The 27,584-nt window shown below is 32.8% G+C and overlaps 1 protein-coding gene across 1 annotated transcript in view; it reads left to right on the top strand.

Moving 5' to 3' along the window:
* The window catches only part of LOC149802467 (uncharacterized), a 512,180-nt gene that overhangs the window by 270,812 nt on the left and 213,784 nt on the right, over positions 1-27,584 (top strand). Inside the window, exons 68-73 of the mRNA XM_089951513.1 lie at positions 8,482-8,787; positions 10,947-11,129; positions 15,308-15,427; positions 18,996-19,181; positions 23,290-23,418; positions 25,678-25,863. Coding sequence (XP_089807639.1) covers positions 8,482-8,787; positions 10,947-11,129; positions 15,308-15,427; positions 18,996-19,181; positions 23,290-23,418; positions 25,678-25,863 — 1,110 coding nt within the window. The remainder of the gene's footprint in view (positions 1-8,481; positions 8,788-10,946; positions 11,130-15,307; positions 15,428-18,995; positions 19,182-23,289; positions 23,419-25,677; positions 25,864-27,584) is intronic.

The raw sequence follows: 27,584 nt of genomic DNA, 5'->3' as shown, positions 1-27,584 counted from the left end.
CATCTCTGTTACTCGACTTCTCTATGAAATTGGTGATGACTTCTGTAGCAGTTAATAGTTTTCAGTATATTTAAGATGTAATGCGCCAAAATCTCAAGCACATAGCCAGAGGTGAAAATTATATATGGTACATCTTGAATCCTATCAGTCCATTGACAGCTGACTGTTTTCAAAATATAGTGAATCCAATACTCTTATTTAATAAGAACTCTTGAATGTTGATATGCTGGCTAAAACTTTGGCATTTCTTAAGAAGTGGACAATATGATGATGATTGCAAGGGTCAAATGTCAAATGCCCAGGATTTAATTGTGGCAAACACAGGTTTGATAGATAGCATTATGGTCTTGCTATACAGGACTTTATTTTATCCAAATGTAGCAAAAATCAATATTGCCAACTATTTCTACATTGGTTATTAACCGTCCTCCTCTCCAAAGAATATTTGCCAATTCAGCCAGTCATCACTTTTTTAAGAGTAAATTCACAGATCTCATAGTCACCTGGTCACCTATTGTGGCCATTTGTCCCAACAAATAGACAGCTTGAAAGATGGAAACAAGGATGGAGACAGGGATGCCATTGCAACATCCCAGTAAACCATCATGAGCCAGTTACTGGATAAGACTCCATCTTTATATCAGAATTACAGACATACCCAGATCTTTGAAATGTATCAGAACCTGTGAAAATCAAAATTGAAAGCACTGAGAAACCTTAAATATTTGACAAACTGGTTAATATCCAAAAACTTAATGAAACATACTTTCTTCTATTATGTACATGTAATTTTTTTTAAATGTTGTGATTGACATTTGTCCATAATTGAGGGTAGGAGTTTGGGCCTAATTTACTAAAGTCATTTTTAAAACATGTTTACTTAGATTTGAACTCAGGACATTGGTTTCTTAGAAATTTCTGATCTTGATATTTGCCATGTTCTTTCGTCATCATCATCATCATCATCATCAGTCCCTTAACCAAAGAGGTCGTTGGGGCACCAGGCTTTACAACCAATTCTCTCCATCTTTCCCTGTTCTCTCTTTTATTTTGGGAATCTCCAAATCACATGCCTGTCCACTCCTAAATGTTGTCTTTCCACTTCTTTTTATGTTGCCTCTTCTTCTGCTCCCTTGCACTCTGCCTTGAAAGATTGTTTTTGCCAGTCCAGTCCAGATGATCTTGAGACATGACTGTACCACTTCAGTTTGTGCTTTTTTATGGTGGTCAAGAGGTCTTCATAGGGTTAAATGGCTCATTGGATCCTGTTGTGGACCTCTTTGTTGGTTACATGGTCAATGTATGAGATGCCTAAGATCTTGCAATAGCATCTCATTTCGATGGTTTGAGTCCTTCTTTGTAGATCTGATATGAGCATCCATGTTTCACAAGCATACAGAAAGATGGATATGACAATCAAGTGCATCAGCCTGATTTTGGAACCAAAAGCAATGTTTGATATTTTCCATATTGGACTCAACCGTGTTATTGCTGTTGTTGTCTGGGCAATCCTGCTCCAGTGTTCTCATCTGGAGCCCCATTTTGTGATAATTGATCCCAAGTACTTGAAGCTTGTGACACTTTCCAGCTTCTGTCCACTGTTCTTTACTAAAATTTAATTAAAGGACCCGACCTTGTTTAGAGCTTGGAATGTTTAGGAAATTACCTTGTGTCCCTAATCCCAGTCCTCTTATGGTGTCTTAGGTTTTATATTAAAGTTGTTTAACATATGTAGTGGAATAAGTCTTTTAGTTGTGTTCAGTTATAATTTGAGCAGACTTATTTATTTCAATTATTTGTTGGAATTACAAAGTGGTCATTGAAATTTCTGGATTAGTGTATACTCATTTAAAGATATTCTTGAATATATCATTCTGATACATCAGGATTTATGGCACATCAGCACACTCAAGTCTATTGGCAAATCAGCACATTCAAGATTGGAATCCTTTCAGAACACCACTGGATTTCATTTGGAACACTTTTGGAACTTTTAGGACTATTTGGGATTTAATTCAAAATACTTTAAGTTCCTTTTAAATTTTGCACTTTGTATTCTAGGGAAATATGTTATCTGTTGAATTTTACAAAACTCTTTTTTTGCTCTTTTCTGTTACTTAGTTTAAGACCGTAGAGTGATAAAACCTCATAAAAACTAGAAGAACTATTGTTCTTTTGGCTGTCTAGTCACATTGGTATTAAAAGTAATGAAAGGGCAGATAAAGAAGCCAACACTGTCTTGTAGTCACCCATTCTCAATGAAAGTTTCCATATACTGACTTGAAATGTTCTGCATGCCTGGCAAAATATGTGGAGTGAAAATATCACTTTGGAACATCATTGGAGTGTGGTTTCCCTCATTTTGAACAAATTGCAGAGATGAGGGGATCTTGTGATGTTTACTTGTAATGTACATGACTCATGGATTGACTAGATTGAGTACCATGACTGATGGTGTATCATATTCTTTTTGAGTGTAATAACTTGCATTGAGTGACACCAATAGTGTAAGACATTCCTTTTGAGTGTTTTAACTTGCATTGAGTGACACCAGTAGTGTAACACATTCCTTTTGAGTGTATTAACTTGCATTGAGTGACACCAATAGTGTAAGACATTCCTTTTGAGTGTTTTAACTTGCATTGAGTGACACCAATAGTGTAACACATTTCTTTTGTGTGTATTAACTTGCATTGAGTGAGACCAACAGTGTAACACATTCCTTTTGAGTGTATTAACTTGCATTGAGTGACACCAAGAGTGTAACACATTCCTTTTGAGTGTATTAACTTGCATTGAGTGACACCAATAGTGTAAGACATTCCTTCTGAGTGTATTAACTTGCATTGAGTGACACCAATAGTGTAAGATATTCCTTTTGTGTGTATTAACTTGCATTGAGTGACACCAATAGTGTAAGACATTCCTTTTGTGTGTATTAACTTGCATTGAGTGAGACCAACAGTGTAACGCATTCCTTTTGAGTGTATTAACTTGCATTGAGTGAGACCAATAGTGTAACACATTCCTTTTGAGTGTATTAACTTGCATTGAGTGACACCAATAGTGTAAGACATTCCTTTTGTGTGTATTAACTTGCATTGAGTGACACCAATAGTGTAAGACATTCCTTTTGTGTGTATTAACTTGCATTGAGTGAGACCAACAGTGTAACACATTCCTTTTGAGTGTATTAACTTGCATTGAGTGAGACTAATAGTGTAACACATTCCTTTTGAGTGTATTAACTTGCATTGAGTGACACCAATAGTGTAACACATTCCTTTTGAGTATGTTAACTTCCACCACGTTAGACAGACTGTGTAGCACATTTATTTGAGTGTATTAACTTCCATCAAGTTTGACTGGATAATCTAACATATTCCAGTTCAATGTATTAACTTAAACCAAGTGAGAAAGACATTACACCACATTCCAGTTGAGTGTGTACACTTTCAACAAGTGAGACTGACAGTGTAACACTTTCGCGTTATTTTTTTCCAGCTAGTGAGACTGATGGTGTGACATCTTTCTGTTAAACGTATTAATTTCTACAAGTGAGAATAACATTGTAACACATTCCTGTTGAGTGTATTAATTTCTACAAGTGAGAATAACATTGTAACAGATTCCTGTTGAGTATATTAATTTCTACAAGTGAGAATAACATTGTAACACATTCCTGTTGAGTGTATTAATTCTACAAGTGAGAATAACATTGTAACAGATTCCTGTTGGGTATATTAATTTCTACAAGTGTGAATAACATTGTAACACATTCCTGTTGAGTGTATTAATTCTACAAGTGAGAATGACATTGTAACACATTCCTGTTGAGTGTATTAATTCTACAAGTGTGAATAACATTGTAACACATTCCTGTTGAGTGTATTAATTTCTACAAGTGAGAATAACATTGTAACACATTCCTGTTGAGTATATTAATTCTACAAGTGAGAATGACATTGTAACACATTCCTGTTGAGTGTATTAATTCTACAAGTGTGAGTAACATTGTAACACATTCCTGTTGAGTGTATTAATTCTACAAGTGAGAATAACATTGTAACAGATTCCTGTTGAGTGTAATAATTTCTACAAGTGAGAATAACATTGTAACAGATTCCTGTTGAGTGTATTAATTTCTACAAGTGAAAATAACATTGTAACACATTCCTGTTGAGTGTATTAATTCTACAAGTGAGAATAACATTGTAACAGATTCCTGTTGGGTATATTAATTTCTACATGTGAGAATAACATTGTAACACATTCCTGTTGAGTGTATTAATTCTACAAGTGAGAATGACATTGTAACACATTCCTGTTGAGTGTATTAATTTCTACAAGTGTGAATAACATTGTAACACATTCCTGTTGAGTGTATTAATTCTACAAGTGTGAATAACATTGTAACACATTCCTGTTGAGTGTATTAATTCTACAAGTGAGAATGACATTGTAACACATTCCTGTTGAGTGTATTAATTCTACAAGTGTGAATAACATTGTAACACATTCCTGTTGAGTGTATTAATTCTACAAGTGAGAATAACATTATAACACATTCCTGTTGAGTGTATTAATTTCTACAAGTGAAAATAACATTGTAACACATTCCTGTTGAGTGTATTAATTCTACAAGTGTGAATAACATTGTAACACATTCCTGTTGAGTGTATTAATTTCTGCAAGTGAGAATAACATTGTAACAGATTCCTGTTGAGTATATTAATTTCTACAAGTGAGAATAACATTGTAACACATTCCTGTTGAGTATATTAATTTCTACAAGTGAGAATAACATTGTAACACATTCCTGTTGAGTGTATTAATTTTTGCAAGTGAGAATAACATTGTAACAGATTCCTGTTGAGTATATTAATTTCTACAAGTGAGAATAACATTGTAACACATTCCTGTTGAGTGTATTAATTTTTGTAAGTGAGAATAACATTGTAACACATTCCTGTTGAGTGTATTAATTTTTGCAAGTGAGAATAACATTGTAACAGATTCCTGTTGAGTATATTAATTTCTACAAGTGAGAATAACATTGTAACACATTCCTGTTGAGTGTATTAATTTCTACAAGTGAGAATAACATTGTAACAGATTCCTGTTGAGTGTATTAATTTCTACAAGTGAGAATAACATTGTAGCACATTCCTGTTGAGTGTATTACTTTTTGCAAGTGAGAGTAACATTGTAACAGATTCCTGTTGAGTATATTCATTTCTACAAGTGAGAATAACATTGTAACACATTCCTGTTGAGTGTATTAATTTCTACAAGTGAGAATAACATTGTAACAGATTCCTGTTGAGTGTATTAATTTCTACAAGTGAGAATAACATTGTAGCACATTCCTGTTGAGTGTATTAATTTTTGCAAGTGAGAATAACATTGTAACAGATTCCTGTTGAGTATATTAATTTCTACAAGTGAGAATAACATTGTAACACATTCCTGTTGAGTGTATTACTTTTTGCAAGTGAGAATAACATTGTAACAGATTCCTGTTGAGTATATTAATTTCTACAAGTGAGAATAACATTGTAACACATTCCTGTTGAGTGTATTACTTTTTGCAAGTGAGAGTAACATTGTAACACATTCCTGTTGAGTATATTAATTTCTACAAGTGAGAGTAACATTGTAACAGATTCCTGTTGAGTATATTAATTTCTACAAGTGAAAATAACATTGTAACACATTCCTGTTGAGTATATTAATTTCTACAAGTGAGAATAACATTGTAACACATTCCTGTTGAGTATATTAATTTCTACAAGTGAGAGTAACATTGTAACAGATTCCTGTTGAGTATATTAATTTCTACAAGTGAGAATAACATTGTAACACATTTCTGTTGAGTATATTAATTTCTACAAGTGAGAATGACATTGTAACAGATTCCTGTTGAGTGTATTAGTTTCTACAAGTGAGAATAACATTGTAACACATTCCTGTTGAGTGTATTAATTCTACAAGTGAGAATAACATTGTAACACATTCCTGTTGAGTATATTAATTTCTACAAGTGAAAATAACATTGTAACACATTCCTGTTGAGTGTATTAATTTTTGTAAGTGAGAATAACATTGTAACACATTCCTGTTGAGTCTATTTACTTCTACCAAGTGAGACTGATGGTGTACCATATTTTAGTTGAGTGTATTAACTTTCACAGAGGCTGACTGTGTATTAACTTCGGGATGTGAAACTGACATTTTAGCACATTCCAGTTGAGTGTATTAAATTCCATCAAGTAAGACAGACAGTGTAGCATGTTCCAGTTGAGTGTATAAACTTTCACAGAGGCTGCATAACACATTCCTGTTGAGTGTATTAACTTTCACAGAGATGGATAGTGTAACACATTCCTGTTGCATTTATTAATTTTTACCAAGTGAGATTGACAGTTTAATACATTTCTGCTGAGATACCAATTGAGACTGACAGTGTAACATGTTTTTGTTGAGAAATGCCAAGTGAGACTGACATATTCTTGCTGAGAGACACCAAGTGAGACTGACATATTCCTGTTTAGAGACACCAAGCAAGACTGTCACATTACTGTTGAGAGACACAAAATGAGGCTGACACATTCTTGTTGAGAGACACCAAGTGAGACTGACATATTCATGTTAAAAGACACCAAGTGAGACTGACATAATCTTGTTGAGAGACACCAAGTGAGACTGACATATTCATGTTTAGAGACACCAAGCAAGACTGTCACATTACTGTTGAGAGACACAAAATGAGGCTGACACATTCTTGTTGAGAGACACCAAGTGAGACTGACATATTCATGTTAAGAGACACCAAGTGAGACTGACATAATCTTGTTGAGAGACACCAAGTGAGACTGACATATTCATGTTGAGAGACACCAAGTGAGACTGACATATTCATGTTGAGAGACACCAAGTTAGACTGACATATTCATGTTGAGAGACACCAAGTGAGACTGACATATTCATGTTAAGAGACACCAAGTGAGACTGACATAATCTTGTTGAGAGACACCAAGTGAGACTGACATATTCGTGTTAAGAGACACCAAGTGAGACTGACATAATCTTGTTGAGAGACACCAAGTGAGACTGACATATTCATGTTGAGAGACACCAAGAGAGACTGACATATTCTTGCTGAGAGACATTAAGTGAGACTGACATATTCCTTTAGAGAGACACCAAGAGAGACTACACTTTTTGCATAGTTTACCACCATAGAAAATGTTTGCCCTGTTAATTAAGATTTTATATTTTTACCTTTATCTTTTATTATATTTACCTTTTAAAAATTTGTATCTGTATATTTTTTCTTGTAGGACTACATGTATGTGTTTATTCTGAAGGCTTTATCTTCCTAAATATTTGTTTCTTCAAATTTTGAAATGCTGACTTTTAGAACTTTTGATTGGCATTATCTAGTCAGTATTGCGCTGTTGCAGAATGAAACCCTATACATACATGCATACATACATACATACATACATACATACATACATACATACATACATACATACATACATGCATACATACATACATACATACATATATACATACATACATACATACATACATACATATATACATACATGCATACATTCATACATACATACATTCATACATACATGCACACATACATACATACATGCACACATACATACATACATACATACATACATACATACATACATATATACATACATGCATACATTCATACATACATACATTCATACATACATGCACACATACATACATACATACATACATACATACACACATACATACATACATACATACATACATATATATATATATACATACATACATTCATACATACATACATTCATACATACATGCACACACACACACATACATACATACATACATACATACATACATACATACATACATACATCCAGACCTACATACCTACCTACATGCATGCATACATACATACATACATACATACATACATACATACATACATACATACATACATAGATACTATACATACATTTTCATAAATTAGAAAAATTCAAAGCATGGCTTTTTTAGTGTGAAAGGTGAACTTTTATTATAACGGACTATAGGAAAACAAGATTTCATTACCACGGCAACTGAATGTATTATCCCATGCATTCTGAAACAAAGCATACCCAACATCTATGCAGTGTTTACAAAATATTACATATTATAGCCTTGTACATGAAGAAAATTCACAAGAGATATACAATTCAAGATTTTATGGACAAACTGATATTTGGTAAATGGTCAGGTTTATGTTAACTAAAATATGGAAATTACAATATAGACGTCTTTAAGGCAAATTAGCTTCTGTGATTCCTAAAATGATCCCCCCAGAAGTCTTCCCCATTAAAATTACAATAAATCCTCAGTGCCTAATCTCTCTTATGAGCAAGAAATAGAAATACTTGCATGAAATCTTTTCCTTTACAGTTGACTGTACGAGCTTGCGATGATGGGATCCCTCAGTGCTGTAGCAACACAACAGTAACTATACAAGTCAACATCAATGCAGCCAGCCCTATTTTCCAGAACGAGCCATACAGAAACACTGTGCCAGATACAATACCAGTTGGGTCCTCCATTTTGACACTAACAGCAACAGATGCAGATCTGCGAGGAAACATGACATATGAAGTAACTTCTGGGTCCAACAGCTATCCTTTCAGAGTGAACAGAGATACAGGGGTGATAACTCTGTTTTGGACAACACTCATCAATGGGCTTTCTAACTACTCAGTAAGTATGACTTAGTTTGATAAGAGCTGTATGTATATGAGTAGTATTTGGTATCTAATGAGTCATTCAGATCTGCATCCTAAAAAGTCCATGGAAGATGCAGAGAAGCCTATTTGATACTTACATGAGGTTTCCAATGTCTTTAATTAAGCTCAGCTTATAATTTCATTGGAAGATAAAAATTTTGATTTATCTGATCTCTATTACTATTCCCAAAGCCAAGAAATGAGTAGATTACATTTACAGTTTCTTTCTGTGATTTTTATAGAAAGCTGAACAGCAATAATCATGTTCATTTTCTTTCACTGTCCAGTTATTGCTGCCAGTAATGATTGTTTTAATTCTTCCACTAACAATGCCAGTAATAATCATGTCTTAATTCTTCCACTAACAATGCCAGCAATGATTATGTCTTAATTCTTCCACTAACAATGCCAGTAATAATCATGTCTTAATTCTTCCACTAACAATGCCAGCAATGATTATGTCTTAATTCTTCCACTAACAATGCCAGTAATGATCATGTCTTAATTCTTCCCTTAACAATGCCAATAATGATCATGTCTTCATTCTTCCACTAACAATGCCAGTAATAATCATGTCTTAATTCTTCCACTAACAATGCCAGTAATGATTATGTCTTAATTCTTCCACTAACAGTGCCAGTAATGATCATGTCTTCATTCTTCCACTAACAGTGCCAGTAATGATCATGTCTTCATTCTTCCACTAACAATGCCAGTAATGATCATGTCTTAATTCTTCCCTTAACAATGCCAGTAATGATTGTCTTCATTCTTCCACTAACAGTGCCAGTAATGATCATGTCTTAATTCTTCCACTAACAATGCCAGTAATGATCATGTCTTCATTCTTCCACTAACAATGCCAGTAATGATCATGTCTTAATTCTTCCACTAACAATGCCAGTAATGATCATGTCTTAATTCTTCCACTAACAATGCCAGTAATGATCATGTCTTAATTCTTCCACTAACAATGCCAGTAATGATCATGTCTTAATTCTTCCACTAACAATGCCAGTAATGATCATGTCCTAATTCTTCCACTAACAATGCCAGTAATGATCATGTCTTAATTCTTCCACTAACAATGCCAGTAATGATCATGTCTTAATTCTTCCACTAACAATGCCACCAGTAATGATTATGTCTTAATTCTTCCACTAACAACGCCAGTAATGATCATGTCTTCATTCTTCCACTAACAATGCCAGTAATGATCATGTCTTAATTCTTCCACTAACAATGCCAGTAATGATCATGTCCTAATTCTTCCACTAACAATGCCAGTAATGATCATGTCTTAATTCTTCCACTAACAATGCCACCAGTAATGATTATGTCTTAATTCTTCCACTAACAGCGCCAGTAATAATCATGTCTTAATTCTTCCCTTAACAATGCCAGTAATGATTATGTCTTAATTCTTCCACTAACAATGCCAGTAATGATCATGTCTTAATTCTTCCACTAACAATGCCAGTAATGATCATGTCTTCATTCTTCCACTAACAATGCCAGTAATGATTATGTCTTAATTCTTCCACTAACAATGCCAGTAATGATCATGTCTTAATTCTTCCACTAACAATGCCACCAGTAATGATTATGTCTTAATTCTTCCACTAACAACGCCAGTAATGATCATGTCTTCATTCTTCCACTAACAATGCCAGTAATGATTGTTTTAATTCTTCCACTAACAATGCCAGTAATGATCATGTCTTAATTCTTCCACTAACAATGCCAGTAATGATCATGTCTTCATTCTTCCACTAACAATGCCAGTAATGATCATGTCTTCATTCTTCCACTAACAATGCCAGTAATGATTATGTCTTAATTCTTCCACTAACAATGCCAGTAATGATCATGTCTTAATTCTTCCACTAACAATGCCAGTAATGATTATGTCTTAATTCTTCCACTAACAATGCCAGTAATGATCATGTCTTAATTCTTCCACTAACAATGCCAGCAATAATCATGAATTAATTCTTCCACTAACAAATTAGATTGTATCTGAGTTTTGAATAGTAGTTGCCTGTGCCACATCAAAATGTTTTTTTGTGTGTGTAACTTCAAACTGTTGTCTTTTTCTTTGCCACATTAGAATGTTGTTTTTTTCTGTTTCAGTTTGATGTTCGAGCTTATGATAATGCCGATTCATCTCGTTTCGATGTCGCCACAGTAAACGTCTTTGTGATACGGAATCCAAGTGGTCCCATCTTCACACCTAACTATTACGAGATTACTGTCAATCAGACTTTCCCTCTTGGAGACTTACTAATCAACACCACTGCTGTCGACAGTGATGGGGTAAGTGAATGAATGTTTTCCTGCTGGTCATTTGCCTTTTGTAAGCTGATAATTTACCTATTTTAAACTGATAATTTGCCTTTTTTAAACTGATAATTTGCCTATTATAAAGTGATAATTTGCCTATTTTGTGTAATTATATGATAAACTATGGAGATGTGTAATTATATGACAACGCTTGTTGAAATCAGAGTTTTCATAAGCTTAGTTCAGTCATTTACCTCCAGTAAGAATAACCATGAATGACTCTGTTGGACATATCAGCCTTGCATATCATGAATGACTCTATTGGACATATCAGCCTTACATATTAGGTAATGAATGACTATTGGACATATCAGCCTTGCATATTAGGTAATGAATGACTCTATTGGATATATCAGCCTTACATATTAGGTAATGAATGACTATTGGACATATCAACCTTGCATATTAGGTAATGAATGACTTTATTGGACATATCAGCGTTGCATGTTAGGTAATGAATGACTATTGGACATATCAGCCTTACATATCAGGTAATGAATGACTCTATTGGACATATCAGCCTTACATATTAGGTAATGAATGACTATTGGATATATCAGCCTTGCATATTAGGTAATGAATGACTCTATTGGACATATCAGCGTTGCATGTTAGGTAATGAGTGACTATTGGATATATCAGCCTTACATATTAGGTAATGAATAACTATTGGACATATCAGCCTTGCATATTAGGTAATGAATGACTATTGGACATATCAGCCTTACATATTAGGTAATGAATAACTATTGGACATAACAGCCTTGCATATTAGGTAATGAATGACTCTATTGGACATATCAGCCTTGCATGTCAGGTAATGAATGACTCTGTTGGACATATCAGCCTTGCATGTTAGGTAATGAATGACTCTATAGGACATATCAGCCTTGCATGTTAGGTATAACTCATGACATTTTTTTTCTCATCTCTATGATGGCATTGGCACATAGAAAAGCATATAGATATGCACAGTCGTACAGCATCTCAAACATTTTTTCTAACTTGGCAGCTGTTTATAGTAGGTTTCACAACCATTACCAAAGACTGAGGGGCCTAAGGGACAAACTTTGTAAATACATGTACATCATCTTTACAGTCTTGGTGAATTTTTATATTTAACACCCAGTAGACATAGTTTTTTGCGGAATCATGCTACACCCTCATAATTAGAGTAGACCACTGTGACTCATATTTTATATTCACTGACCTTTTATGTGTTGGATGTTGTTGTTTTTCTTTAAGCATTGTTCATACTAGAATCATCAAGTTTGATGATTGTTTGCATCTCTATTTGTAACACACCAATACAACAAAAGAAGGTCACTGTGAGCTAAATTTCACATTTTTCTAGCTCTGGTTATGCTTTGCATTTAGCTTATGACCATGTGTTGTTGTTTGCTATGTGCATACTGTCCTATTTAAAAAAATAAAACTTAGTGAAGAAATGTATCTTGATAAGCACTACACCCTCATTGCATAAGTAGGTCAGTATGACCTACATTTTATGCATCATTGACTTGTGTTAAATTTTGTGTTTGATGTTCATTTCTCAGGCACTTTTCAAGCTAGAGTAGTGAAATCATGAGTGCCTTTACAATTGCATCTGATTAATGAAAAGTGATTGTCTTGTTATGAACTAGATGATTGCATGGTGTGTGTAAAATAGTATGAGAAAAAGCACAGATGCACAAAAGCATGATGCATTGTATGAGAGAAAAAACACAGATGCATTATGGCATAGTGCATGCAAAATTGTATGAGAGAAAAACCACAGATACATTATGGCATGGTGCATGTAAAACTGTATGAGAGAAAAAGCACAGATTCATTATGGCATAGTGCATGTAAAATTGTATGAGAGAAAAAGCACAGATGCATTATGGCATGGTGCATGTAAAATTATATGAGAGAAAAAGCACAGATGTATTATGGCCTAGTGCATGTAAAATTGTATGAGAGAAAAAGCACAGATGCATTATGGCATAGTGCATGTAAATTGTGTGAGAGAAAAAGCAGATGTATTACGGCATGATGCATGTAAAATTGTATCAATGAAAAAGCACAGATGCATTATGGCATGGTGCATGTAAAATTGTATCAGTGATAAAGCACAGATGCATTATGGCATGGTGCATGTAAAATAGTATGAGAGAAAAAGCACAGATGCATTATGGCATGATGCATGTAAAATTGTATGAGAGAAAAGGCACAGCACCATTATGGCATGGTGCATGTAAAATAATATGAGATAAAAAGCACAGATACATTATGGCATGGTGCATATAAAATTGTATGAGAGAAAATCACATATGCATTATGGCATGATGCTAAATGGCTGAGTCTTAGAACAAGAGAAGTCAGTGTGGAAAATTAAGTGTTGTATTGTTCCTTAGTATACATTGCATAATATATCACTATTATTGAATAACACTGTTAACATTGTTATGCCAAGAAATTCATGATGATAGGTGTCTTGCTTAGTACCACACACCTACAACAATGGGAGCTTTCATATTTTACTCTTTACTTATGGGTGGTATTTAACTCATGATCATGTGAGTTTTTTGACATACTCCTTGGAGACTATTCTACCTAGAATCATGAAATTTGGTGAGGGGATGCACCTTGATAAATACTATATGTTTGTTGCAAAAAGAGGTCATTGTGACCCATGTTCAGTGCTTCTGTGGCCCTTGACACTTTGCATTTAAAGTTTATTTCTTGAGAGCTATTTATGTTAGAATCATTTATCTTGATAATTGGATAAATCTCTGTTAATATTACAACACCCTTATAGCCAAACAAGGTCACTGTGACTGACAGTTTATGCATTACTAATATAGGTGAAGTGTTTGTGTTTAGCTTATGACTAGAAAGATTTGTCCATGATGTATCCATCCATCTTAGAATACAAAGAAGGTCCTCTTTCACCAGTGCAGTTGCAACTTCAGATAAATAGTTTTATTTGCAGGCTACACTTTCCATAATAATGACTGTACATTGTGTATTGTGTTAGGATAAGGTCAACAGGTTAACTGGTATTGTGCATGTGTATTGTGCAAGTGACTGGGTAAGTATTCTAAGAAGGGACTGCATGCATTCATGTAAAGGTCTCTGTTGTAGTGGCTAATCAAGGTAATTACTGATGCATGAACTCTGTTCATAATAGTGATCACACTGGCTGTCAATCCAAAGTTACTCAAAGCCCATGTGACTTCCATCAGTGGTCGAAGATAATAGCTTCTGAAGCAGATTTTATTATGAACAATGAGAAAAAAATCCATCTTGGATTTATTATGGTACCTGTACTGTGATATAATTAAAAGCATTATTGTATTATTTCTCTCAAAAATTGTCAGTTTCCACAGTTAATGCATCCCAAGGCAGACTTGCCTGGTCCAAGGAGAGACATGGTATCTCCTTCAAAAAGTTTGTGAACAAGAAAACACTATGAACACTAATTCACAAGACATGTTCAGTTGGTAGAATAGATGTGCATCATCCTGGAAAGAAACAATGCAGAAGACATCTACAATGCAAATGAAATTAGGATCTTCTACAAGACCTCTACCTGACAAGATGCTTGAATTAAAAGAGATTGATTGCCTTGGTGGATTGATGTACACATTACACCTTGATGACCTGCATTTATTCAAACCCCGGTATTATCTGAAGTTTCTTATAGTCTCCCCAGACTTCTAGTCTCCCCAGACTTCTAGTCTCCTCAGACTTCTAGTCCCCCCAGACTTCTAGTCCCCTCAGACTTTGGATGATCAAGAGTCTACTGTAGTATAAAGAAATTAAATGAGGCAGACAAGTGTTTGCCTGTGGTATATGATGGCTCCTATAACTGCTTAGTTGTGTATCAAATGTGGACTCTTCAGGACCGGAATTGCAGATTATATATTCATGATCCACTCATGTACTAAATGAGTGGTGTTGCTCTGTATGTCGGTACAAGGTGTTGAAATAATTAATGCAACAAGCTTTGGTAATGTTATCTACATTTTGAGATACACATGTCAACATTACTGAGTTACAGGCATGGATATCATTTGTAATGCTGCACTAAACAAAGTATAAATGTTTCAAAGAGGCAAACTTTATAATTGTTGATTACATTATGTTTTTTCCTTTTTTCTTTTAAGGATCCCATACGTTATTACATCGAGGGAGATCTGTTGGCTCAGGATATGTTCTACATCACAAATGCTGGTGACATTTACCTACGCAAACCTCTCACTGTCAGCAGCATTGCCAGATATACGGTACAAGTCTCCCAATTGAAATTGACATAAATGAATATACCAAAGATTTGTTATAACTTTGTCCCAGTGGTTGATGGCCGAGTGGTCAGACACATTTAGCTTCATGAGTTACTTATTATCAGCTGCAGATTTTTCAGCATTTCAAGAAGGTTTAACTGAAAATGCACCATATTAAGTAAATATAATACATAAATATGGATCGGATGCTGAAAAGTGGCATTAAACCCCACAACAACAACAACAACAACAATAAATATGAATACAAATGAACCACATTATGTCAGTATAAATATGAATAAAAATACACCATATGTAAATATAATACAAATATTGATAAAAATGCACATTATGTTGTTGTTGTTGTTGTTATAGGGTTTAACGCTATTTTTCAGCACACAATAGGCTATCCTACTGGCAAGCTTTCTCACATACCCACATTAGCCGAATCTGACACTCAAACCCATGCAGACAGAGGTGAAATGGCAGTGATCCATAATGGAGAGCGCTTTAGATCACTCAGCCACTTGGGCCCCCACCACATTATGTAAATATAATACAAAAATATATATAAAAATACACCATATATAAATATAATGCTTAAATATGGATAAATATACACCATATGGAAATAATAATAATAATGAGGACTTTGTATAGCACCTAATCTTTAGAAGTTCTAAGCATTTTACAACACTAGACAACACCTATAACATAAAAAACATATATAATGATATGATTACAAAAATCAAACACCATGAAATTAGAAAACATAAAAACATGCTGAAAATATTTAAGGTAGGTCTTTAAGTTTGTTCTTACAGTCAAAATAAGTGAGTTTTAAGAGCACTCTTGAATGGGATCACTGTGTATTTTTGTCTAAGTTCAGTGGGCAATTCATTCTACGTTGCTAGGCCCTGGTATGCAAAAGAACGCTGTCCATATGACTGTTTTACATAGCGGGAATAATAAGTATACAATTGTCAGAAGAGAAGCGTAAGTATCTTGCTGGTGTGTACACATGGGTGAGGTCAGATAGGTATGTCGGACTGGAGTTCATCAGTGAAACATAGCACAGAGAACAGATTTTGTGTTTGATTCTGGATTGAATGGATAGCCAGTTTAGGGTACAGAGCAGCGGGGAGGTGTGCTCTGATCATGGTACTCTAAGTATGATCCGAGCAGCTGTGTTTTGAACTTTTGAAGTTTCTGAAGTAGATATTGAGATGATCCAGACATAATTGAGTTACAATAGTCCAGTCTTGAAAATACTAATGAACACAAAATGGTTTTAGTGGCATCAACTGAAATACATTTGCAAATGGAGCTGATGCATCTCAGCTCAAGATATGCAGCCTTACATATGTTCATGACATATTGGTGCAATGTGAGAGTACTGTCCAGAGTAACACCTAGGTTTCATACTGACTGTGAATTTAATGTTGGTGTTACTGGTATTTATTGTTTTGAGATAAAGGATGTGAATGAGAAAGTCTTTGTGTTGTAATCAGAATGGCCTCAGTTTTATCATCATTCATCTGCAGCTTGTTACATGTCATCCATGATTTCACATCAGAAATGCACCTCTCTACACCTTGGATGGTAGCATCAACTTCATTGGGTGGCTAGATTTGTATATTTGGGTGTCATCAGCGTACAGTTGGTGAGACACTGGATGATCTATGACACTTGAGAGCGGCTGAATGTATAGAATGAAAAGACAGGTCCAAGAACAGACCCATGTGGGACACCACAACATAGATCAACTGGGCTGGAGTGTATTCCATTTGCAGACACAATTTGTGTCCTGTTGACCAAGTAGGACTTAAACCACAGTAAGGCTGTATCATGAATGCCAAATACATGCTGGAGACGGTGAAGTAATATATCATAGTCTATTGTGTCAGATGCTGCAGACAAATCAAGGAGGGTGAGGACTGTAATCTTTCCACTATCCAAAGCAGAGAGAATGTCATTAACTACTTTTAGAAGAGTAGTTTCAGTACTGTGGCAAGGGTGATATGCAGATTGTACATTGCTAAAAAGACTAATTAAATTTAGATGACATACAAGCTGGAATAGAACAACCTTTTCTAAGACTTTTTATATGAATGGAAGATTAGAAACTGGGTGGTAGTTCTTTAAATTGTTATGGTTGAGTGTTGGTTTCTTCAGCAGAGGCTTTACAATTGCACTTTTAAAATATAATACATAGATATGAATAAAAATACACCATATGTAAATATATTACATAAATAGATATAAAGTGCACCACATTATGTAAATATTATGCATAAATGTGGATAAAAATACACCATATGTAAATATAATACATTAATATAGATAAAATGCACTACACTATGTTAAGATAATATATATATTTGGATAATAATACCCCATATAAAATTATAATACACAAATATGGATACAAATGCACCACATTACGTAAATATAATACATAAATATACATAAAATGCACCACGTTATGTAAATAAATATAGTACATAAATTCAATATGAATAAAAATGCACCATATTATATAAATATGATTCATAATTAAGGATAAAAATACACCATATATAAATATGATACATAGATATGAATAAAAATGCACCATATTATATAAATATGATTCATAATTAAGGATAAAAATACACCATATATAAATATGATACATAGATATGAATAAAAGTGCACCATATTATATAAATATGATTCATAATTAAGGATAAAAATACACCATATATAAATATGATACATAGATATGAATAAAAGTGCACCATATTATATAAATATGATTCATAATTAAGGATAAAAATACACCATATATAAATATGATACATAGATATGAATAAAAGTGCACCATATTATATAAATATGATTCATAATTAAGGATAAAAATACACCATATATAAATATGATACATAGATATGAATAAAAGTGCACCATATTATATAAATATGATTCATAATTAAGGATAAAAATACACCATATATAAATATGATACATAGATATGAATAAAAGTGCACCATATTATATAAATATGATTCATAATTAAGGATAAAAATACATCATATATAAATATGATACATAGATATGAATAAAAATGAACCTTATGTAAATATAATACACTTAAAAATGTACCTTACCTTATTATGTAAATATCGTACAATAATATGGATAAAAAGGTATAATACATGAAAATTTAATATATGGATAAATAAGCTCTCTTGTCAAAAACAATAAATATATTGTAATAATTTAAAATGAATAATTTAAAATTATCTATATGTTAATAAATCATTGTTAAGTTTTAATGACATAATGAGATATTGGTTGCTATTTAGCTCTAAGTGCTCTATTTTTCTTTCCTTTTTTATACTTAGATGAATTGTGCAATGAAAACTTGAATTAATTATCTTTAACCAAACTTTAGATAAATATTAATTTGTAATCTTGAATTGTAATTCAGAAATGAAAATTACAAGTGTGTAAATCTTTAAAATACAGGTTAAAATTTAGCAGAGTATTATTTTTTAATATTAACATGTATGCACTATACTTTGAATAGATTTCCCTTCAAGCCAGTGATCAGAGAACTCCAGAGAAAACTGCCTCAGCCACAGCTATTGTCAATGTCCGACGTGACAGCCAGCCTTCTAGGTTCACCAAGAATCTATATCAGGTCCAAATCAGTGAAAATATTTTCACAAATTCGCTTGTCGAGACTGTTGTCTGCACAGATAACGATCTTCAGGTAAGTGTTTACTTATAGAATGACCTTTAGATAACCTTATAAGCATGCAAGAATCCAAATAATTTACACAACAAAATTGTTAGTCATAAGACTATGCTGCTTTCTGATTTTACCTCATAAAAAATAGCCTGCTGAGAAACAGCCTGCCTAGAAATAGCCTGCCAAGAAACAGCCTGCCAATAAACAGCATACCTAGAAATAGCCTTCCGAGAAACAGGCTGACAAGAAACAGCCTGCCGAGAAACAGGCTGACAAGAAACAGTCTGCCAATCAAAAGGTTCACAAGAAACAGGCTATAAGAATTTTGATAGGTTTTGAAGTGTCTCAAATAATAATTTGGCATTGATTTTTATGGAACTTTTTTATACTGTGATTTTATCCTAGTTCCTACTGGAAAAACCACAGAAATTTGGGCTAGAATTTAAGGTATGAATTTCACAGGCAAAACCTTTTTCTGCAAAGAATCGGAATACCTGAATTCTATTCACTGATTAGACTTGTTAACTATTGTCACTCAAAGTTATAACAGCTCATAACTTTTCTGCTAATCTCCACCTCAGAAATACTTCATTGCAGCGTTAAAGTGTGAAAGAGGAAAATTGCTAGAAAAATTATTTAAAGTTTAGTTAAATGCAAGATATACTAATACTGTACTATATGTGATAGTTATGAAATTATTTTTACAATGTAAATTAAAGAAAGTTTCCTTATAAACACAAACTTAAAAAGAGATATTTTTCAATGTTCTGGCCAAAATGGTACTGACAAAATTCCTCACTGACCCAGATTATGTCGGCCATTACAATAGGTCATTGAGTAAACATTGTACATGACTATTTAATGATGACTTCAGCATTACTTAGTAAATATCGTATATGAGTATATATATAATGATGACTTCAGCATTACTTAGTAAATATTGTATATGAGTGTATATAATGGTGACTTCAGCATTACTTAGTAAATATTGTATATGAGTATATATAATGGTGACTTCAGCATTACTTAGTAAATATTGTATATGAGTATATATATAATGGTGACTTCAGCATTACTTATTAAATATCATATATGAGTGTATATAATGGTGACTTCAGTATTACTTAGTAAATATTGTATATCAGTATTTAATGGTGAATTAGGTATTATTTTCTTGTGAATTAAGTATTTTTTTCCATGTGAATTAAGTATTATTTCCATTTGAATTAAGTATTATTTTCTTGTGAATTAAGTATTATTTCCATGTGAATTAAGTATTATTTCCATTTGAATTAATTATTAATTTCCATGTTGTTTTCTAATGATTATTGGGAAGATCCTAATGTGTTCTGATTTTATCACTGAAGCACTTGAGATACTGAATACTACTGATACTCATGCATCTGTATGATATGAGCTCATGAATATGTGATGAGATGGTCTTGATAGAAATCTAAATATGCATGAGGAATGGTACCTTTGTTTTGGTCAAATTCATGCCAACTATGGTTCAGGTTCCTATAGAAGTGGAGGTTTATGGTGATGGGTTAGCCAATTTCATTCGAACTATGGTTCAGGCTTCAATAGAACTGGAGGTTGGTGGTTGGGTATCAGCCGAATTCATGTCAGCTATGGTTCAGGTTTCAATACAAGTGGAGGTTGGTGGTTAGGTGTCAGCCAAATTCATGCAAACTGTGGTTCAGGTTTCAATAGAAGTGGAGGTTGGTGGTGGGATGTCAGCTGATAAATGATCAGCTAAACTGGAATAGCCATTTGTTAAGTTTTTCACGTGTTAGATGAGCTTTTAATGTTAGGATGACAAACTAAGTACAAATGGGTACAGGATATTAATTAACTATTGTGATACAACTAAGTACAGATGGGTACAGGATATTAATTAACTATTGTGATACAACTAAGTACATATGGGTACAGGATATTAATTAACTATTGTGATAATACTAAGTACAGATGGGTACAGGATATTAATTAACTATTGTGATACAACTTAAAGTACAGATGGGTACAGGATAGTAATTAACTATTGTGATACAACTCTCATGGTAAAATAAGTCTGTTTTTATCAGGCAAACTTTATTGCTGTGGGACATTTATTTCATGTCAACACTGGTTAAAGTTTGAATTGTCCTCAGATTCCTTTATCTCTTGTTTGCACAATTTATGTATAAGTATGCCTTGTCTGCATTGATGATACATACTTTATGTATCAGTATGCATTGTCTGCTTTGATGATACATATTTTATGTATCAGTATGCCTTGTCTGCTTTGATGATACATACTTTATGTATCAGTATGCCTTGTCTGCATTGATGATACATACTTTATGCATAGTCATGTCATTAAAAACATCAAACATTAAATATTATTGAAAGTTAAAAAAGTCAAGAGAATGAAATACGACAGAGTTCCAGATGTTTCTGGTGAAGTGACTGTTCGTAATGAAATGTGACTGAGTTCCAGATGTTTCTGGTGTAGTGACTGTTCATAATGAAATATGACAGGGTTCCAGATGTTTCTGGTGAAGTGACTGTTTGTAATGAAATATGACAGGGTTCCAGATGTTTCTGGTTAAGTGACTGTTTGCAATGAAATGAGACAGGGTTCCAGATGTTTCTGGTGAAGTGACTGTTTGTAATGAAATATGACAGGGTTCCAGATGTTTCTGGTGAAGTGACTGTTTGTAATGAAATACGACAGGGTTCCAGATGTTTCTGGTGAAGTGACTGTTTGTAATGAAATATGACAGGGCTCCAGATGTTTCTGGTGAAGTGACTGTTCATACAGAAATATGACAGAGTTCCAGATGTTTCTGGTGTAGTGACTGTTCATCATGAAATGTGACAGAGTTCCAAATGTTTCTGGTGTAGTGACTGTTCATAATGAAATATAACAGGGTTCCAGATGTTTCTGGTGAAGTGACTGTTTGTAATGAAATATGACAGGGTTCCAGATGTTTCTGGTGAAGTGACTGTTTGTAATGAAATATGACAGGGTTCCAGATGTTTCTGGTGAAGTGACTGTTTGTAATGAAATATGACAGGGTTCCAGATGTTTCTGGTGAAGTGACTGTTTGTAATGAAATATGACAGGGTTCCAGATGTTTCTGGTGAAGTGACTGTTTGTAATGAAATATGACAGGGTTCCAGATGTTTCTGGTGAAGTGACTGTTTGTAATGAAATATGACAGGGTTCCAGATGTTTCTGGTGAAGTGACTGTTTGTAATGAAATATGACAGGGTTCCATATGTTTCTGGTGTAGTGACTGTTCATACAGAAATATGACAGAAAGTATTCAGTAAACTGCCAGTGCTTTCACTTGTGCAAAATAAATTATGTTGATTTAACATAGGTGACACAGGATATGCTATCATTCATTGCATGCATGGTTGGCATCAATAAATCAAACCAACGTTATTTTGTCAGCAGCAAAATTTACAAGTATTTACAAACTTTGCCAATCATCATATGGATTTCTGTTTACTTCCTGTCTTCTTTTGCCCAAATCCATCTTTGTAAATATTCAATAAACATCATATCTTGGTAATATTTTAGCTACACAAGTCCACTGTGTGAATATCAGTGATTTGCCATATTCCTCCAGATGGACAAGTTTTAATACCATATTTCTAGGGGATAACTACAAATGGACAAGTTTTAATACTGTATTTTTAGGGGACAACTACAAATGGACAAGTTTTAATGCCATATTTATAGGGTATTAAAACAAATGGACAAGTTATAAAACTATTTCTAGAGGATAACTACAAATGGACAAGTTATAATACTCTATTTCTTGGGGATGCCTACTAATGGACAGGTTTTAATACCATATTCCTAGAGGACATCTACAAATGAACAAGTTATAAAACTATTTCTAGGTGATTACTACAAATGGACAAGTTTTAATACTGTATTTTTAGGGGATAAGTACAAATGGTCAGTTGACTCCTGGATTTAACAATGGAGGCTTCAGTTGACTTCTAACATGGAAGTGGTCACTGTCAGTCCTTAGATTTTGTCTTCAAACATCAAAACAGTAATGTGCAACACGGAGACTTTTTAGCTCACTGTTTCTGAATGTAAAATTGTATGACAATCTAATTTCAGGGCACAATGCAGTACAAGGCCATTGGATACTATCCAGGAGACTACTTCTTTAGCGTTGACATGAACTCTGGACAAGTTCGAAGTACACGGTCTTTGCGTGATGATAATCTTGGCCTTTCTTCATATACAGTATGTTATTGTAGAAATATTCCTCCAGTATATAGATCGAATCCAAGCCACATCTGTCCATACAGAGAACTTCTATGTAACATGATTCCAAATCCAAACCACATCTCTCCATACAACGCCCTTCTTTACAACACAATTCTGGATAGAACATAGAACAGTTATTTCAATTCTCAATGCAATGCCCTTCTTGATAGCACAATTCCAAATCCAACCCATATCTCTCCATACAATGTCATTATTTATAACACAATTACAGATATAACATAGTACAGTTATTTGAATACTCCTTGGAAAGTCCTTCTTTGTAACACAATTCCAGATACAACATAGTACAGTTATTTGAATACTTCTTGGAAAGTATGTCTTTATAACACAATTCCAGATACAACATAGTACAGTTATTTGAATACTCCTTGGAAAGTCCTTCTTTATAACACAATTCCAAATACAACATAGTACAGTTATTTGAATACTCCTTGGAAAGTCCTTCTTTATAACACAATTCCAGATACAACATAGTACAGTTATTTGAATACTCCTTGGAAAGTCCTTCTTTATAACACAATTCCAAATACAGCATAGTACAGTTATTTTAATATTCCTTAGCAAAGCCCTGGGAAGAACATATAGGTTAGTACTATGTCTTTTTTCCATTTTAAAATAGTACTGTTTGACAAAATGATTTGCAGAAAGTACCATGAAGTGATAAAATATAATTAATTTACATAAACCAAATATTATTTATATTTCTTTGGTGCTTTATTAAATATCCCCAACACAAACATTCATAAACTTTTTGATCATTTTCACAATACCATGTTTGGGTATAAAATGCAGTCAGAATTTATGGATCCCAACTACCGCAGTATGACAAGGGAGACTACTGCATTTAGGACAAGGGAGACTACTGCATTTACGAGAAGGGAGACTACTGCATTTATGACAAGGGAGACTACTGAATTTATGGCCAGGGAGAGCTGGACCGTATTATTCATAATATTTCATTTGGATTTTATTGGGTGGGATGTGAAGGAGTACTAATATATATTTAAAAAATGGTACAGTATCTTTGAGGAATCTGAAGTACAACAATATGTAAGTTATTGACAATACAATTCTGTCTCTATGAAAAATCATAGTACAAAAAAATAAGTTTGTACACATTGACAATGTACTGAATATAGAGGGTACAAAATGTCAACACTGTATTACCCAATCAACTTATAACAAATTAAAGTTTGGTGTTATTCATCTTGCTGATTTTATAAAAATTTGTATTAGGCATTTTGATTAGAATATTTTATATAAATTTGTATTGAGCATTTGATTAGAATATTTTATATAAATTTGTATTGGGCATTTGATTAGAATATTTTATATAAATTTGTATTGGGCATTTTGATTAGAATGTTTTATATAAATTTGTATTGGGCATTTGATTAGAATATTTTATATAAATTTGTATTGGGCATTTTGATTAGAATGTTTTATATAAATTTGTATTGGGCATTTGATTAAAATGTTTTATATAAATTTATATTAGGCATTTTGATTAGAATGTTTTTTATAAATTTGTATTAGGCATTTTGATTAGAATGTTTTATATAAATTTGTATTGGGCATTTGATTAGAATATTTTATATTAATTTGTATTGGGCATTTTGATTAGAATATTTTATATAAATTTGTATTGGGCATTTTGATTAGAATATTTTATATTAACATGATATGTTACGAATTTAAGTAGACATGCTGATACAAATACAAATACAACAAATATTTGGAAGAATAGTTGAATGGTGACTAGTGCATTCCATGCCCATGTCTACTAACAACAGATGATGTTGTCAAGTTTGTCTACTTTCTCTCTCTGAGACAAATATTTTGATGTGAAGTCAATGAAGAATCTGTGTGACGATGTATGACCTGAGGATATCTTGGATATTTTGAGGAAATATTTCTTTTATATTTAAAAATTCTTTATGTTTTAAATATTTTATTTGTGTTACCTTTGTTTTTTGTATATACCCTTTTACAAAACTTAAACATCTTTGCTTTTACATTTTATTTTATTGTGCTTTATTTTTAACATTTATTTGGAATATTTTAATTTACTTTTTTTTGTGCTACTTTTAAGATGGCATGGTATAGCCACTATCATGCTGATATGCCATTAATACACACACATACACATACACACACACACATTCACACATCATACATACATACATACATGACAATCTTTTCTGATTTTTCAAGTTGAGAGTGGCTTGTTATGACTCAGCCTATCCAGCTGACCAGGCAGAAGCTGATGTCTTTATTGGAGTTTCCCGTGATATCAGTGGACCAGTCTTCCAACCCTCGGCAACATATCAAGTGACCATTCCAGATTCAACCCAAATCGGGACAGCCATCTTATCTGTTGCTGCTTTGGACCAAGATGGCGTATGAACTCCTTTTATATTTACCTTAGAAAATTTATGCAATAAAATATATTATAAAATGAAACAAATAGAACTTTATTTATTTACCTTGGAAGCTTTATGCAAAAAACTAAATTATAAAATGAAACAAATAGAACTTTTGCTGACCTATTTTTATACTCTATAGGACACTTGTAACTGTTTTCTTTTCACCTGTGTTTCTCTAATAGATACAGATTAACAAGTGTCTGCCTTTTACCTTCTGTCATATAATGATTAATCTATCGTGAAGTAATGTGTCCATTTTCAAAAGTGATTTCTCACTTTAATCAATCTTATAGTAATGTATCCATTTTCAAAATGATTTCTCATTTTTATCACTCTTATAGTAATGCATGCATTTTCAAAAGTGATCTTATAGTAATGTATCCATTTTCAAAATGATTTCTCATTTTAATCACTCTTATAGTAATGTATCCATTTTCAAAAGTGATCTTATAGTAATATATCCATTTTCAAAATAATTTCTCATTTTAATCACACTTATAGTAATGCATCCATTTTTGAAAGTGATCTTATAGTAATTATCATTTTCAAAATGATTTCTCATTTTGATCACTCTTATAGTAATGTATCCATTTTTGAAAGTGATTTTATAGTAATGTATCCATTTTCAAAAGTGATTTCTCATTTTAATCACCCTTATAGTAATGTATGCATTTTCAAAAGTGATCTTATAGTAATTATCATTTTCAAAATGATGTCTCATTTTAATCACTCTTATAGTAATGTATCCATTTTTGAAAGTGATCTTATAGTAATGTATCCATTTTTGAAAGTGATTTTATAGTAATATATCCATTTTCAAAAGTGATTTCTCTCTTTAATCAATCTTATAGTAATATATCCATTTTTGAAAGTGATCTTATAGTAATGTGTCCATTTTCAAATGTGATTTCTCTCTTTAATCACCCTTATAGTAATATATCCATTTTCAAAAGTGATTTCTCTCTTTAGTCAATCTTATAGTAATGTGTCCATTTTCAAAAGTGATTTCTCTCTTTAGTCAATCTTATAGTAATTTATCCATTTTCAAAAGTGATTTCTCTCTTTAGTCAATCTTATAGTAATGTATCCATTTTCAAAAGTGATTTCTCTCTTTAGTCAATCTTATAGTAATGTGTCCATTTTCAAAAGTGATTTCTCTCTTTAATCAATCTTATAGTAATGTGTCCATTTTCAAAAGTGATTTCTCTCTTTAGTCAATCTTATAGTAATGTATCCATTTTCAAAAGTGATCTTATAGTAATATATCCATTTTCAAAAGTGATTTCTCTCTTTAGTCAATCTTATAGTAATGTGTCCATTTTCAAAAGTGCTTTCTCTCTTTAGTCAATCTTATAGTAATGTGTCCATTTTCAAAAGTGATTTCTCTCTTTAGTCAATCTTATAGTAATGTGTCCATTTTTAAAAGTGATTTCTATCTTTAGTCAATCTTATAGTAATGTGTCCATTTTCAAAAGTGATTTCTCTCTTTAGTCAATCTTATAGTAATGTGTCCATTTTCAAAAGTGATTTCTCTCTTTAGTCAATCTTATAGTAATGTGTCCATTTTCAAAAGTGATTTCTCTCTTTAGTCAATCTTATAGTAATTTATCCATTTTCAAAAGTGATTTCTCTCTTTAGTCAATCTTATAGTAATTTATCCATTTTCAAAAGTGATTTCTCTCTTTAGTCAATCTT

This window comes from Sinohyriopsis cumingii, chromosome 3, assembly GCF_028554795.1.
Source record: "Sinohyriopsis cumingii isolate HCF-2022 chromosome 3, ASM2855479v2, whole genome shotgun sequence".
NCBI lineage: Eukaryota > Metazoa > Mollusca > Bivalvia > Unionida > Unionidae > Sinohyriopsis > Sinohyriopsis cumingii.
This window is presented reverse-complemented; position numbering and strand designations above follow the sequence as displayed.